Source organism: Asterias amurensis, chromosome 4 (genome assembly GCF_032118995.1).
Source record: "Asterias amurensis chromosome 4, ASM3211899v1".
In the NCBI taxonomy this organism is placed as follows: domain Eukaryota; kingdom Metazoa; phylum Echinodermata; class Asteroidea; order Forcipulatida; family Asteriidae; genus Asterias; species Asterias amurensis.
In genome coordinates, this window is record NC_092651.1 from 5,969,914 (window position 1) to 5,986,616 (window position 16,703).

General features: G+C 39.5%; 1 protein-coding gene across 1 annotated transcript; it reads right to left on the reverse strand.

Annotated features, from left to right (window-relative positions):
* Window positions 1–9,786: 9,786 nt before the first annotated feature.
* LOC139936615 (E3 ubiquitin-protein ligase TRIM45-like) lies at window positions 9,787–15,241 on the reverse strand. The gene has a single exon (XM_071931462.1). The coding sequence runs from the start codon at window positions 15,239–15,241 to the stop codon at window positions 13,301–13,303; it is 1,941 nt and encodes a 646-aa protein (XP_071787563.1). The 3' UTR covers window positions 9,787–13,300.
* Window positions 15,242–16,703: the final 1,462 nt, after the last annotated feature.

Consider the following 16,703-nt stretch of genomic DNA (forward strand, 5'->3'; position numbering starts at 1 on the left):
GTGATTTTCCTCACATCAAAGTCACTCTTCCAACTCTACATTGTACTTGTAGGCCTACATGATAAAATATAACAATGAGAGGTAATACAAGTAAGAATGTTGATGAATGCCAGTCCTCTTCTACAATAAAAGTTGGAATCCTTAATTCACAAGCAAAAGGTATTCTTCTAGCAAAGTCCCCCCACCCCAACACCCAACCCATATAGCCCCTGCTGGATAAATTGATGCAGGTGTACATGTATCATCATTCATTCATTCATGGGCAATATTTAAATTTATGTAATCATGTAACCTTTTTTAAGTTGCCAAGAAATGTATTTTCCTTCAGAAAACTCTAATTAAATAAATTACTAAATACCCAGTCAGAAGTAAACATTATGAAATATTATTATTGAAATAGTAGGCCTAGGCCTACAACAAAACATTTCTTGAAAAAAGGAAACAAAGTGAAATATTATTCGTAAGTATATAACAACAGTGTTCAATGAAATGTTGGAAAAAAAATCGGTTCGGCTTAAACGAAACCGCATTATTTATCACTATCCAGCTCGCGGCCTGGGGATTATATTTATTAATAATCAAAAACGTTCGTTTTCAATCAGCAGACAAAGAATTTGATGTCTGCCAACGAAAAATAAAACCATAAATTAGTTATTTCACAAATATTATCCTGTCAAATAATTCCCGAATGTAGCTTATCTTTATCAGTAAATGTTGAGAATAAAACCAAAAGACAATTTTCACGAATTAGATGCAGCACTAAGTTTATCGGTCACACGTACTTGTATCCGTCATTTTTAACGCGAAGTAAATTGTCATAAAAAAAATTACATTTTATATCAAAACTTACCTTAATATCATTGATGCAAACTGTTCGCCTTCTCATGGGTGATATATCAGGTGAAGACTGTTGTTCTTAATAGTAAAACGCCCTCAAAGGAGCCAAATTTGTCAATTTTATTGAACGATCCCGAGGATTTAATGGCTGCCGCAACAAAAAGGCTAGTGCAAGTTGTAATGGCATTACAAAAAAAAAAAAAAAAAAACACACGCGCGGACTGTATCCGACTATCCACCCGTGTGTACATGTTAATGGAATGAAGGCTGGAACCCAAACAACCCCATGCAAACTATGCGACAAAGTATGCGACAAGGTATGCGATAAAATGTTCGACATCACAAATATTTGCAAAGGTATTTGCAAAGATATTTGCGACATCGCAAATATCTGCAAAGATATTTGCAAAGATATTTGCGACATCACAAATATTTGCAAAGATATTTGCGATATCGCAAATATCTGCAAAGATATTTGTAAAGATATTTGCGATATCGCAAATATTTGCAAAGATATTTGCGATGTGCGATGTCCCTTCAGGGCCATCATATGATAGCCTTGGATAATTTATAGGAATGCGTTATAATTGGTCCGAGGTGATGTCAGCTTGCACTTCCGATCGTCTGCATGCAGTGTGTGCATAGTGTGTGCACGCTGTTGTTTTGTTCATTATGTACTGTGTACATGTACGTGTGAGTTGACTGTGAATCTCAATGTGAAATGAATGAGAGGTCAAAGGTGCATTAGGCAACATCCGGTCAAGCTGGTGTATGGGGTTATTCACGAGCCTCGAACACTGATCAGTATAATAGAGATCAGTGTTTTCGAAGTGTGACATCAGACAGGCTAGTTCGTACGTACACTCGAAAATAAGTCACCTGGAAGTGGTATTTTCTAAGAATAAAGCTTTTGTCACTAAGATTTGTGTTTTAATGAGTGGAATGTGAAAAAACAGTTAACTAAAAGGTTCTAAATTTTATTTTACTTATACAAATTGAAGAGTTGGCCCCAAACCAAGAGGGCGCTGTTCGTGACGTCAATCGAGGCGCGAAAAGAAAATGTGTAGTGTGGGCCCGTACACTACGTCTGGGTACCTGATCGGTATGATGCGTATGCTGTGTGGCGTGCAGGACCTGTATGTGCATAAGCTATAGCAAGGTCTCGACGAACACGGCACATCACAACAAATTTAGACACGATTCTACTTAAGAAATTATACACACACATACGTACGTTGAAACTTGAATGCCTAGTGATTTTTTACAAAAGCTATTGCCGTTATTTTCTAGGTGACCTTTCAGTGACCAATTGGGTTGTAAAATTGTGTTAGCCTGCCTACGTACAGAACTACGGTCACGGAGCAGCAAGACGGTCCACTCGGATTACTCTGACGGTGAATCGCATGCAGTGCCAACCAAAAACCGTGACGCTTGGGGCAAGCTAAACACATGCCCTCAAAGTTCAAACTTTTTTACTCGAATTTTTTCACGTTTGGCAAATGCTCGTCTAGGTTCATCACGTATTTCAGGTACCTTCTTCGACTTCCCACTAGCTGGAACAATTGTTGGTTTGGCGTCATGTTTTAGAACAACTTTCTCTTCATGAATGTGTGGTGTATTTCGGATTCGAAGCACGAAGGCTCGAAGTGTTCGCTGCACAGCGCTGAAAAAGACGTCGGAACAACCGCGGCCCACAACCACCTATACTTGGGACCTGCAGAAAACATATACAAACTGACCCCATCTTTAGTTATTTTGCTGCATCCAGCAGAAATACACCTGGTCGGCATTGTCGGAAAAATGCAAGAAAAAACTTTTTTTCGAAACGTATAAACTCACGACTTACATGTACTTGCACGTATGTTTACTCTACGCATTGCAGGCAAATTCGAGGGGGTCGATGTTTGATCTAGGCAAAGTCTGCCTCGATTGACGTCACAAAAGGGTATGGGCGGAGTCACACCACACCCCAAACAACTTTATCCGTTTTTTAAGCATATAAATCGTGACAAACAATTAATAAAAACATGTTTTATTGTTTATAAACATAACTGTTATGTTTGTGAAGAACAAACATTCTATTTCCAGGAATAACACAAACGTCCAGCCGGCAATCACAATGTTAAGCAAGGCCATTTTCATTTTGCAAAGGGTACTCCAGTGGAAAATCTTCAAAGTCTATTGGGAAAGTTTTGAAGGGGCACCAAGGCCATGACCGGGCACTGTCATGGCCTGCGTGTAATTCAAGGCATGTGATTACTATGACCATCCGTACATTTTTAAAACTTCTTAACTTAAGTATTGATAACTTAAGTATTGATGTTGTATGTATAGTTTAGATTCCTAATCTGCACACTGCATGACGAATAACGTCGCATTGTTCAACACAAACATGAAAAATAAATAAACAAATAAATGAATAGGCCTATGAAGACTTCTAATTAATAGGAACTGGCAATGACATTATTTGTGTTGATCCTAAAAAGACAACATTAAAAAACATCGCTAAACTTTGTTCAAACAGTTTGTCAGATCAGGATTGGAACTAAAGCGTGTACTGTTTAGATAAATGTACACTGTTGGTGTGAACCGCGCCGATTACACCTCTTTGATGGTTCTATGTGCATTAAGGCACAATAGACCCTCAGTGCAAGTTAAGTCCTACCTCAAGCTGTAGATGTGACTAATGCTCACTGCGTACACCTGAACCTCTTTGATGAATCGGAGGTGGAAAATGGCCCGCAACAGTAATGGATTCTGCACGATAAACAACGTCCAAGTTTACATAACAAAAACAGTGCACCTCCTTCGCCAACCTACAAGTTGTACTTCCGCAAATCGTTGGTTTTTGGGGCCAGTTGGGCTCAACCACACGGCCGGTATGCGTTAAAAGTAGTAGTTTCTCACATATGGGAAAACCCCACATACCCTAACCATATTGTGTTTGTCATGGTTCCATGGTTCGCATTGCAATATTTTATAGGTGCACCTATTTCAACCATTGCGATAGTGTCAATGGCTGAAGGAACATAGGGTATAGGAACAGCTGTATGATTCGTGGAACTTGATGTGACAAAATAAATGACTGAATGAATACATACAAACCTTTTAGGGGATTTTCCAAGACAAAACATCAATCTTGTTTGTCTCACTACCTGCTAGCTGCGAACAATTGTAGATCGAGTTTCAATGCAAGAGCGTGTACATGCAATACAAAATACTGGTTTGTGCGAACCGAATCATGTACATTTCCACTCCAGTCCCAGACTCCAGTTACCTGTTCATCACCCCTCACAGTCACTCAACTCACTTTATCGTGAAGAGAAAGCAGCCATTTAAGAAGTTCAGACTTTAGGTGTTTTCGCATTTTGAGGCTTTATTTGGGCAGAGGATTGAAACTCGTCGTATCGAACCAACCCTGCAAACATAAAATCATGAACGAACACCTGCAGTTGCAGGCAGAATGATGCCCACATGGCATCCGCAGGCCAAATATACTAGTCGGGTGCTTTTAAAGTTAATGGTTAGTTCGTATGAGAGTTACTCCCAACTCGTCTAGACACCAACCTGTCAGTTTGTTGTTGATGAGGGCGACCGTACGAGGGCGCTAGATAGGTTTTGTTGGTGGTCATCACGATCTTCTCAAAAATTCAATTAAAATTCAGAGACTTTTCAATTTTCCATAAATGTATTTCCATTTCACTGGTATACATGGTATACAATAAAGATACGCATACAATTAACATTAAATCAAGTTATAATAAAACATTTATTAGAGAAATAAAGGCAAATCCTGATTAAGCAGTTACTTGTGGTTGGGGTAAGTCTTACTAATTAGGAAAAATGACTGGACTTAACCAAAATATAACGGGAACAAGAAACAAAAACACACTTAACAAACAATCAGGGCCCAACTTCATAGAGCTGCGAAGCATGTTAAAAACAGGATTACCAACCAAACTTCCATGTGTTGCATATTGCTTGTTACTGGTATACTCAGCTGTTATTTGCTTATTCTGAAAATCACGTGACAATTTGGTTGGTGATCCTATTTTTATCAAGGCAAAAGTGTCATGCTTAACAATTTTGTGTGCTTAGCAGCTCTATGAAATTGGGCCCAGCATGGCTACGAGTAAAATATAACGAAAACGTAGTAATGAAACTATGCAGGCCTATCTAGAGAGTTAAATTCGTAGAATGAGCTGAGAGATTGGGAATGATTTCAGAATAATCATTGTGCTGAAACAATTTCCTGTAGATTGAGAGATGTACTTTTATTGAGGATGTACTAGTACTGTAATAATTAATGTACATTATAACCGAATTTACAGAAAGTTTGACAGTAATAGACCGTATGCACATGACGTCATTTCAGTAGGGCGCCCTCACCTAGAGGTCAAAAGGAGGTCGTCATTGGCCAATAATGTGCGCCGCGCGTACAAATCCGTGCGTCTCGATTGTTTCGTCACCGTTTTTCCTCTAGGATGGCGGCTGGATGACGTCAATGCATAAGGTCTATAAGGAAGTTGTTTGTTGCAGTTTGTTAGTGTTTGTTTGTTTAGATGATCTTCCCATCAAGGGAACTCGGCAAACTCCCACAAGGGGATATAAACACCAAGCTGGCAATAACCAACCTCTCTCATACAAACATTGGTTTAACGTCTATGACTATGAATTGCACAATTTAATCAAGAAATTGTGATTAAGTAACTAGACGACAATATTTATTCTAGTCGTTGTGACTGTAGCCTACATGAAATATTTTGTTGGAGTTGTGGATATAATAATGTTAAGCAGTTTCAGATCTTTGAACAGTCGAGAAAATGAGACCAACATTATTTGTGACTTGCTTTTCTCACTCTAAAAAACTCTAGCACCCCAGCAAGTAAGATTTTAAGGAAAGCTTTCCATCATCATTATCTTCAAAAGGCCGTGTCCGAAACGACGACTTCGGCTACAGCTACGTCTAGATCAGCGCGTCCACCAGTGTTAAAGAATAGCAGACGCGCGCGATCCAGCCGTAGCTGTAGCCGAAGTCGCCGTTTCGGACACGGCTTAAGTGTGCGTTTTGTGCTACCAATAATAGATTTCACATTATCATCATCACCCTCCTTCTTGGACACCATCAGCTGATATCAACGCTGAACCACTTGGAGATACTTTGGTCTTTTGTTTACAAACTTTAAAATTTCTTACCATACTCCTTGTGATCGATTCCATACATTTCTTAGTTTTGTTTATTTGTTCAGAATCTGATTTGGGGTTGAATAAAAGAAAACAATGACTAGATCGGGAATTGAACCAACGACTTCAGGATCAACATGCCAGCGCTCTTTCAACTGAGCTTTCTATAGCACTATGTTGGCGATCTCCCCACTATTTTGACACCATTCACCAGTGGTTTATTTTACCTTGAGGTTTTGACAGGGTGCTAAAGTTCTTCGTTGACGTCCCTTGGGCGTCCGGCATGCGTATTTTTCCCAGGACAGATGAGGCCACTTACCATAATGGGCGAATGCTAAGTGGCCTCATCTGTGTGGGAAACAGACCCAAAAGTAGGTAAAACACGCCCATTTATGGCAAGTGGCCTCATCTGTCCTGGGAAAAAAATACGCGTCCCGCATTGAGCTTGATTTTTTTTTAGAATGCAATGAAGCCGCACAGCGTTCCTCCTCAAATGTAAATGAACACGTTGCCGGACGAGTTGGTCTATTAAAAACGTCTATAACCGTTTGTTTTAAAATGAAAATGGTTGGAAAGATAATGTAAAAGTAGAATACAATGATCCACACAAATTTGCCTCGAAATTGCATGGTTTTCATTTTACTTTGTGAACTAAGACGGTCGGCCATTATGGGAGTCAAAAATTTGACTCCCATAACTGGCCGACCGTGCTAGTCGACGAGGTAAAAGGAAAACCGTGCAGTTTCGAGGCATATTTGTGTGGATCATTGTATTCTACTTTTACAACACCTTTCTACCCATATGCATTTTATAACAAACGGTTACAAACGCTTTTCAAAGACCAACTCGAGCGACCCAGGGCAACGTGTTCCTTTAAAGGCAGTGGACACTATTGGTAATTACTCAAAATAGCATAAAACCTTACTTAGAAACGAGTAATGGGGTGAGCTTGGTGGTATAAAACATTGTGAGAAACGGCTCCCTCTGAAGTGGAGTAGTTTTCGAGAAAGAAGTAATTTTCCACGAATTTGATTTCGAGACCTCAGGTTTAGAATTTGAGGTCTCGAAATCAAGCATCTGAACGCACACAACTTTGTGTGATAAGGATGTTTTTTTCTTTCATTTATCTCGCAACTTCGACGACCAATCGTGCTCAAATTTTCACAGGTTTGTTATTTTATGCATAATGTTGAGATACACGAAGTGAGAAGACTGGTCTTTGACAACTACCAATCGTGTCCAGTGTCTTTAAAGTAAAACGGATGTTTTAACCGAGAGCCAACACTCACCCTAAGAGATTTACACATGATTGTACCCGGCAAGTTTACTATTTATTTATAGTTTCATCTTATTTCTCCACACCATGCCAAACTTCAAACAATACTTATGTTTAACTAAATAAAATACCTCCCGTATTGTTTGTTTTCAACAAAACCAACACAAGGTTTGAATATTTTTGTAACATTGTTACTAGCAGTTAACAGTAGTAGTCTGTTTTTATATTTGCATATTTTATGACTTTCCATACTTTTCCAACCTGGGTTGACAACAGTTCGGGCTAGTAGTGACGTTGCAAGAAAGGGTCTATTAACACCTGTTTTAGACGGGTTCCTCAAAAGTTAAAAAGAGTGTTTAGCTATAGAGTCGTCTCGAAACCAACCAGCCAATCTTTGTTGTGTTCGTTTTCAAAGAGAGCGCTAGATAAATTGAGTGATGATCTTTTGGGGAAGTTCGATTTGCGCCAAAAGAAGTTGGTTGAAAGATTTTATCTGCTCTAATTTTGATGGATGATGCTTTTCATTAATCCCCAAACCAGGCAGCAGTGGTTTTGGTATCCCTTCATGGCAGATGAACTACTAGTACGTTGGTCAATGGCATGGTTGGAACTACCTTAGTGGAAGGGGTTTCCGTCTTCTGAACACTACATGCGGGGCAGTTCTTGTGTTCTCCAGCTGTCGAGCCCAGGCTCTCCGTTGGATACAGACCACTCGAATCCAGAGTGTCCCAGAGAGTGTCGCTACATCTTAACGTGTGCTGCACTATAAACACATAGCGCCGGCCTTCGGGATCAGGCTGAGGTGAGGAGATGTACGGAGAACTGGGCAGGCGGAGGGGGGTTCGTCATCATAAGCCGCCCTCAACTTTGTTTCAAGTACTGTCTGAAACGTCATCTCCAAGCAGCTGGCATTCCAACCATCACCTGGGAAGACATGGCCAAGGAGAGGCCCACATGGCGTTCACTAACCAAGAGTGGGGCAGCGTCAGCTGAGGATGCCAGTGCAGAATCTGCAGAGATAAGGAGGATGCTGCGTCACGAGAGCGGTCCATCCCGAGGAAGCATCCCTCCAACGCAGATAATTGTGGCCGTCAAACATCTGCCAGGATTGGCCTATACTCTCATGAGAATTGGCTTGCCAACTCAAACTCCGCAACTCAACCCCCCCCCCCCCCCGATAGTCATACTTGTTAGCGACAGCCTGTTTAATAGGTGCTGTTGTAGTTTTGTAGCGGGAAGTGATGTCCATTCGGTTTCTGTTCTACAGGAAAAATGAGAACATCCGACGTTCAGGAAGTAAATCCTCGGGAAAATATAATTAGCTGTTGCACATTTCAAACCAACCGAAAAGACATAATGGTGAAAAAAGGGGATTTCACCAAAAGGATTATGGTACTATAAAACAATGAAAAAATAGTTAGTGGCCTGACGTTTCGACCCTAACAGAGTCTTTCTTGAAGGCTAATAAAGACAACTCATTACTAGATAAACGGGTGTACTATTACTAGTGTAGCAGAAGCAGTAAAGTGGAACAAATGAACAATGGACAATGCACAAGGGACACCGACTAGAAGTAAATTTCAATTCAATTTTCGGAGAAAAGAAAACTCAACTTCTAGAAAGGGATTCAAACCTGTAAAATCGTGCCGGTATGGCAGGAAATTCAGTCGCGCAAAGATTATTTGTCTTCTTCCCCATCCTTAAAGCCCGGTTCATACTTCCTGCGGATGCGAAGCAAATTGTGAAGTCACGATTTAATTTGTAGCCAATATTTGCAAGGTTTTTTGCAAGGGTTGGAATGTGCTCAACTCTCGCAAAATATTCGCATCGAGTGGGGAGCTGTGACGTCAAAATTCGCTTCGCATTTGCATGAAGTATGAGCGGGCTTTTTAGTGAATTTTATGGAAATTTCGTCTGATAGCGTCCTTTCGCACATTCATGTACCTTATCGAGTACCAACAAACATCTGGTTCTATTATTCTCTTTTCAAAAGAGAGTCAGTTGTGGGGTCCAGATTGAACGAAGCAATACCAGGCCTACATGTAGACACAGTTAATAAACCGGTTGCAGTCTGGATGCTGATAATTACTGAGGGTGGACTAAGTCAGGTGAGTCGGTGCGGGCGCTGTTGGTGAGTTGGCGGCACTGTGCGTGAAAGGAAAACGAGAAACGTCTTGCACCAAGACTAGCTCGCGTGTCACCCCCATGTTTAAACACTTTTTACTGGTGTTAATTATATCATCCGTGATGCCCCCTCGACCATTCAGAATGCATAAACTGTCTTAGGTATTTATGAATGGTTAATATCTTCCATTGTCTTAAGCAAAATTGTCACTTATTGAACATGCACGTATGCAATAATTGTTGTTATTTAGTTGAAAAAAGCTGTGAAAGATTACAAAAAATACGTAAAGAGTTTTCGGGTAGCAACCATTAAGATGATTTTGGGAATTTTTCTCTTTTATGTATAACAACGAAAATACTTATGTCTACCAAACTAACCAAAACAGAATAGGCGGGTATTTATACCGTTTTTTATTTAAAATCAAACAAAATCATTTTGTAACAAAGCCCGACACTATCTATACCAAACACCCAATATAGAGTTGAAATGAAACTAATTTGAATTCCTTTGAAAATTCGTTAGTTCATGTTATACAACTAGTCCAAAACTTATAGTAGCGCAAACAAAATATTTTACAAGCTCTTTATAGAGTTACCAGATTTTACAAAAGCCTTTTACAAAAGTCCGCTTATTACAAATTATAGCTGATATTATTTATTATAGATAGCCTTATTCTATCTAGACTAATTTATTGTTCTGTCTGTAGGTGGTGGCCTAGCATTTCTCTTGTTTCCCACGACATGTCTGAAGTCAAACGGTACCTTATGCAAAATTATATCGAAATTTCGAAGAATTGGATCAGCAGTTACTTCAATTCTAAAATGTAAACTTATCACCAACAGATTTTTCTTTTGATTTAACACATGGCAAGTTTATTTTATGCTGAGGCCATCCGCTGTGAACCATAAAGGGGGTAGAAGAGCACTAGTACGTTTATTCCAAAAAAGCTAATGGTTGGCGAATAGCAATCTTTTTAAGATAATTTTGATTATCTCTTTTTCCACAGTTCACTTTTCAAAAATTCGATGCCAACTTGACACCATCGGCCAATATTCGGATCCGGGATCCCTACAACCTTGTTAGTACCTTGTATCAATGCTACAGTTTGCTGTCAACAATTTAAATGTGATTCAGACCTATTAGGGAGGTTTAGCTGCACGTTCCGCGAGCAACGTGAACGTGAACGTCAAACAATTGTGTCGTTAAATCTCAAGTTTTAGCATACGTGCAGTTACCACTTTTCACGTCAGGTACAAACGTGCGCACAGACGTCATACGTGAGCATGAATTATTAAAGCCCAAAGTGGCGAGGTCACCCCGAAACAACACAAGTTGATGACATTCACGTTCACGTATTTGCCCGCGTACTGTGCAGCTTGCAGCTAAACCTCGCCAATAATATGCCCAAAGTGGTGACCTCAACAACACAATTTTTGACGTTCATGTTCACTAAAATACGAAGCCCTTTTCAGTTGAATGTTGTGACATTATTTAAATAAATGCTGTTTGATAGACCAAGTTTTCTACTACAATATACAAGAGGTTTAGAGTATGGTTAGACTACGTTAATTTACTGTGGTTTGAGTGAGCTCACGAGCCGTGGATTTTGCGTTGTGCACGGCGTGAAGTCGGGCTGTGTCAAGGGAGACCACGAAGTTGTCAGACTCTAGCTGACAGCTACCCCTTCTAGTCAAATAATTTGAGGGCGAAAATAAAGGAATTTGCAGCTTCAGAATTTTATTGAAAATATTGGCAGCAAAATCATTACAATGGGGGCAATGTAAAACCACACTTTCCGTGAACAAACACATAACATCGGTGAACATTCTCGTAGAATTTCCTATATTGGTGGGCTGTGTAACCATTACAACTGGCATTGTTCAGCCACCGGTAAGGTCTCATGGTACCAGCTCCAAAATATTCTTCAGTGATTTCGAGAAAGAAAAGCCTCGATTGAACAAACAGATTGCAACAGTAACCATGTCTTTTTAACGCGCGTTGATACGCAGTACGCCGTGTTTGTTCATATGTATACCTATCTCAGGTCACGTGACGTCTGTAGTGCAATCGGTCTATTGTTATGATTTTACATCATACCACCTTTTAGTTTGGTAAACCAGCCCAGCGGAATTTAAATCATAGCGTCGCGTTTTTCTCATAGTGGCGAATCAGCAATTTTGAGCAAATTGAGGTTTTTGCAGTTTTGGGGTTAGTTTGTGCTCTGAATTCATTTCTGAAGGTTTTGAACCGAAATAATGTCTCCTTTTTAAGATATAAAGACACAAAGTTGGCGAATATTTTGCAGGCTAATCAATGTTTCTTGACATACTGACGAATAAGTGATTCGCCACTCCGTAAACACATAAATATACCGTTTTGTTTTTTACATAGTGACGAATAGGCAAATGCGCTGGTAACCACTCCATTTATGAGTGACGTATCAATGGTATGCCAGGTACCATCGGTTTCTCTGATATGAGGTCATCGGTCATTCGAAGCTAAAACGTAATTTTAGATACAAGGAACATTATTTTTAGGTAAGCATAGCTCTGAAAGACAGATTATTATAAACTGACGTAATAAATTAGTTTGTATTATTCAGTCCGTTCAATCTTCAAGCTAATCTTGGTAATTCAGGAACCTATCGTGCCGAGAAAAGGGAATTGTTGGCATTGTATACCCGTTTAATGGTCAAGTCCAAAATATTTTGCTCATGATGAGTACTTTTTGTAGTCAGGATTTGTTTTACTTGGAGAATGAAATTATGCTTATACTGTAATTACAATTAGTAGCAACATTGAGTGAAGCCTAGAGTCTGGATAAAAGCAATTCGACAGTAATATTAATGGTTTTACTAATAAATGTTTGGAGCATATACCATAATTTATTGGTGTCATAAACAGAGTTTGAATATTAAATGAAATCCTTCGAAAGTAGTGCACACAAAATCATATGCCGATTAGTACAAGGAATAACTTGGAAAAATTACATACCTTCCAATTAAAGTGATATCTGGAGGTTAACCAGGCAAAAATGGAATGAAAAATTTCATGTGTTCTCCCTTTTAATAGATGGAAGTTTTTTTCTGTTTTTTTTTGTTTTTTGTTTTTTTTATAAACCCGGTCTGAATCAACGATCCACACAGTGCCAACAACACCCATCCCATCTGACCCCATCCACCCCATTCTCTCCTCTCCACCCCAAAACAGAAGGAATTATGGACCAGTGAATCACTCGAGATTTTACAGATAAATATCATGTATAACGCAAATGAAGAATAAGAACACGTTAAGTTACGTGCATTAATGGTGATATTACTGACGAATAAGCCCAAGCGCGTAGATTTATTGTTTTACATACCGACGCATCGGGCACAAAAAGTGACGAATACGCGCGTAAACGAGAACAATGTTTTTTTACATACTGACGAATAGGTTAAAAAGGCTCAAAATGTTTATTTTAGATCGTTTCATTTTAAATAAAAGAAACAAATAACTTCTATACATTCTAAGAAACATACCTTCCATTTTGCAAGTGATGATGTATGATACAAAAATATGAAAACAACGGAAGCATACGCGTCAAAACTTCAAAGTGGATTTACTCAGAATGCACTTTTTCCCGATTCGTCACTATGAGAAAAATGCGACGATAGGTGACTCAATGTAAAGCGAAAGTCAAACAATTTGTTTTTTTGTATAAAGTTATTGGTACGTTTAGAATAATAGTTGACTGTGGATTTGTTGGAATGACAGATTGTTCATATTCTTGATGAGAATGTCTTGGTTTTGGTTAGTCATTATTTATTATTGGATGTTGTTAATTTCAAGTTGTCATCCAGATTATTGTATCGTTTTCGACCATGACGTCATCGACACTCACAGACGATGCAAGACCTTGACCGAGTGCCAACCAGCCACGATGAGGTCACCGGTAGGAGTAAACGTCATGCCTTGAAGATTGCACAAGCAACGAGCTACACAGCCGATGTGCTCACCTGATGCATCGTAATGATGTATCTTATTGGTTCCCACTAAGCCACCGCAATAAACAGACACATAGATGTTTCCAGCATCGTCGCAGCACACACCACAAGGTTTGGCAGGCTTACGGCCAAAGGAGGTGCTGATATTGAACACCTCGTTTCCCATGAAATCCACACAAACTAATTTCTTCTTGTCGTAGTTTGTGAAGACCAGACGCTCCTTGCTGCTTACAGATAGAAAGCAGTTGCTACTAATATCGTCATGATGTATTGTGGAAATGATGGATCCATCCATATTATGGAGAGATATTACATTTCTCTTACAGTAAGCCACTGCAATACGATCTTGCCGGTCCACAGCAATACCACGAAGTAGACTCTTTGACTGCCCCTCGACTTGATTCTGTGAGGGTCTGAACTGACGAATGTATCTCAGTTCTCTATCATAAACCTTTACATCCTGTCCATCAGTAACCAGAAGCAGGTCATCAGAGGTCACGGTAACACTAAAAGGTTGTTTTAGTTTACCGTCCTCTGTTCCACTTTGAACACCTGTAGATTTGTAACTACCCTTTGATGTAAATGTGGATAATATACACCGTGCTGAATCAATAACGACAATGTTACCGTTGCTAAAACAAGCAACGTCCCTTGCAACAATGAAAACCCCATCACCCCACCCATGTTTACCAAACTCTGTCTTCACCTCCCATTTCTCTTCCTCTAGTATTTTACCGAGATCTGCATCAGTGACGATATCATGACCTTTGAACCGGATGAATGTCTTGCTATGCTGCACTGTTTGAAACTGAAGCTCTTTGTGGAAGTCTAAGTTGTGCATAACTTTTGGCTTGAGGTCCAGCAGCTCAAAGTTATCAGCATGTTGCATCAAGTCATTGACTGAAGCTACGATCTGCTCTGCACGGCTCATCTTATCGTGATTGCTGCTCTGTATGCTCTCAAATCCCTCACCTCTTTCTTGACCGATTTGGGTGACTCTTTCTTGAAGGAGGCGAGATGCATTTCTTATCTTAGTGATTTCCTCTTCCTCTTTAGCCACAATATCTCGAAGAGCCTGGTCGACCATGAGCTGCAAACTTCGCTGTGAGTGTTTGATAAAGTCATCCACTTTTTGGAATTGCTTGCGACACTCATCAAACTTCTGCAAGGCTTCATCAACAGCTCGACGATAAGATCGAATGGAATCATTGATTTCAGAGAGATTGTGGTTGGACGCTCGGTGATCGAGCACCGCACATTTAGGACATACAAGTAATTCACAAGTGTCGCAGTAGAAACACAGTTCCTGGTCAGTGTGTTTCCGGCAATTTGGTGTTTCAGTTTTGTCCTTGCCTTTGGGTCGCTCATTTGAAGAACCGCCATCATCAATGATTTGATGATGTCTGATAGCTTTTAACTTTGAGTGCTGATCCAGACATGTCTTGCAATAATTCGCATCACAGTCAACACACCGTGAGACGGCTTCAAGACCTTCGTCACATCCTTCGCATGTCGAGACAGGAGGGTTAATAATGTCCTCCTTCGGACCTTCAAGATTGATTACGTCATCGATAAGCGAGCTCAAGAAAAAGCAGCTAAGAAGATCCGACAATCCCCCATCTGGGATTGATGTTTCCTTTTTACACATTGGGCAAATAATAAGATCCGTCTTCGGATCCTGTTTGTCTATAAGTTCCTGAAGACATTTTAAGCAGAAGTTGTGAAGACAGTCCAGTATCTTCGGATCGGTGAACCGACTCAGGCAGATTGGGCATTCGATGTGTACATGTCTAATCTTGCAAGTGGTCTCAGTGTGTAAAGCAGCTTCGGCCATCTTGATGAGAATGGGCTCCTGTTACCTGATGAAATAAAACAAGGACGTGTTCGTTTTACAATCAGGGAGTGAACAATGATGGAGACTTTTAAACGCTAGGTGGCAGCACAATAACTGGGTAATTTGCCTCCTAGGATAAAGACAGGCATTGGTCTTATAAACCCATTGATTACATTATATATCATGATAGCATTGGATATGAGTGTGTTATCAATGGTCCGAGGTGATTTAGTATGTCAGCTTGCACTTCCGATCCTTGCACTTCCGAGTGTGCATAGTGTATGTACGCCGTTGTTTTATTTATTATGTAATGTGTACATGTACGTGTGAGTTAACTGTGAATCTCCCTTTGAAATGCATGCGAGGTCAAAGGTGCATTAGGCAACATCCGTGCAGGCTGGTATTTTGGCTTATTCACGAGCCTCGAACACTGATCAGTATAATTAATAAAGATCAGTGTTTTCGAATTGTGACGTCAGACAGGCTAGTTCGTATGTATACTCAAAAACAAGTGACCATGCCCAGGAATTTTGAACAATGGACTAACACGACTTGATGTGGTATTTGTATGATGGAAATGAGTAGGTTAACAATAATTTCCTTAAATTGTTCCCCTTTTATACTTTACACCAAGAATAACACCAACGCCCAGCGGGCAATCACAATGTTTAGCAAGGCCTTTTTCATTTTACAAAGGGTACTCCAGTGGAAAATCTCAAAAGTCTATGAGAATGTTTTGAAGGGGCACCAAGGCCATGACCGGGCACTGTCATGGCATGCGTGTAATTCAAGGCATGTGATTAGTATTTGTTCCATCAGTACATTTTTAAAACTTCTTCGAGGCTAAATTAAAAAACTCAAGTATTGATGTTTTATGTATTTATTTTCTTAATATTATGCACACTGCTAGACTAATAACTTCATATTGTTCAAAACAAAAATGACAAATAAACTAGAATTTAGTGTTTTCATAAACAAACACTATAGTGTTCGGGTATCGTCGGGTCAATGTTGGAATTGATGAAAAGAATAACTTGTTAATTGCTCGTCAAAATGCAAAGAAATCAAAATGAAAACGGATTACTTTTATACATTTTTATACATTCCACCATAGTTTCAACGGGAACTATAAACAACATGCATACAACGAATATTCACAAAAAAGCCAAGCTGAAAATCATTTTGCTCATGATAGAATTTTTCAAAACAATGAACTTTTGTTATAAACAGAATTCTTAACTTACGACGTCATAGCTAAGTTCTTATCGAGAGATTTGATTTGAATTACGTACTTAGTAAACTTACACAAAAAATGTTGTCAGCAGACGAAAGCAAATATTAATTTGTTCACGTCAATATCTGTAAATTTAAAAGATGGGGCAAACTTTATTTCATACAGTGCGAACTTGTCGGAAGTCCAGATACTTTAAACCGCTCATCAAGGCGCCGGGAGATTTTGTTC

What these genes read in the sequence shown, in the direction of transcription:
- LOC139936615 (XM_071931462.1), bottom strand. Translation starts at nt 15,241, where the DNA reads ATGGCCGAAGCTGCTTTACACACTGAGACCACTTGCAAGATTAGACAT.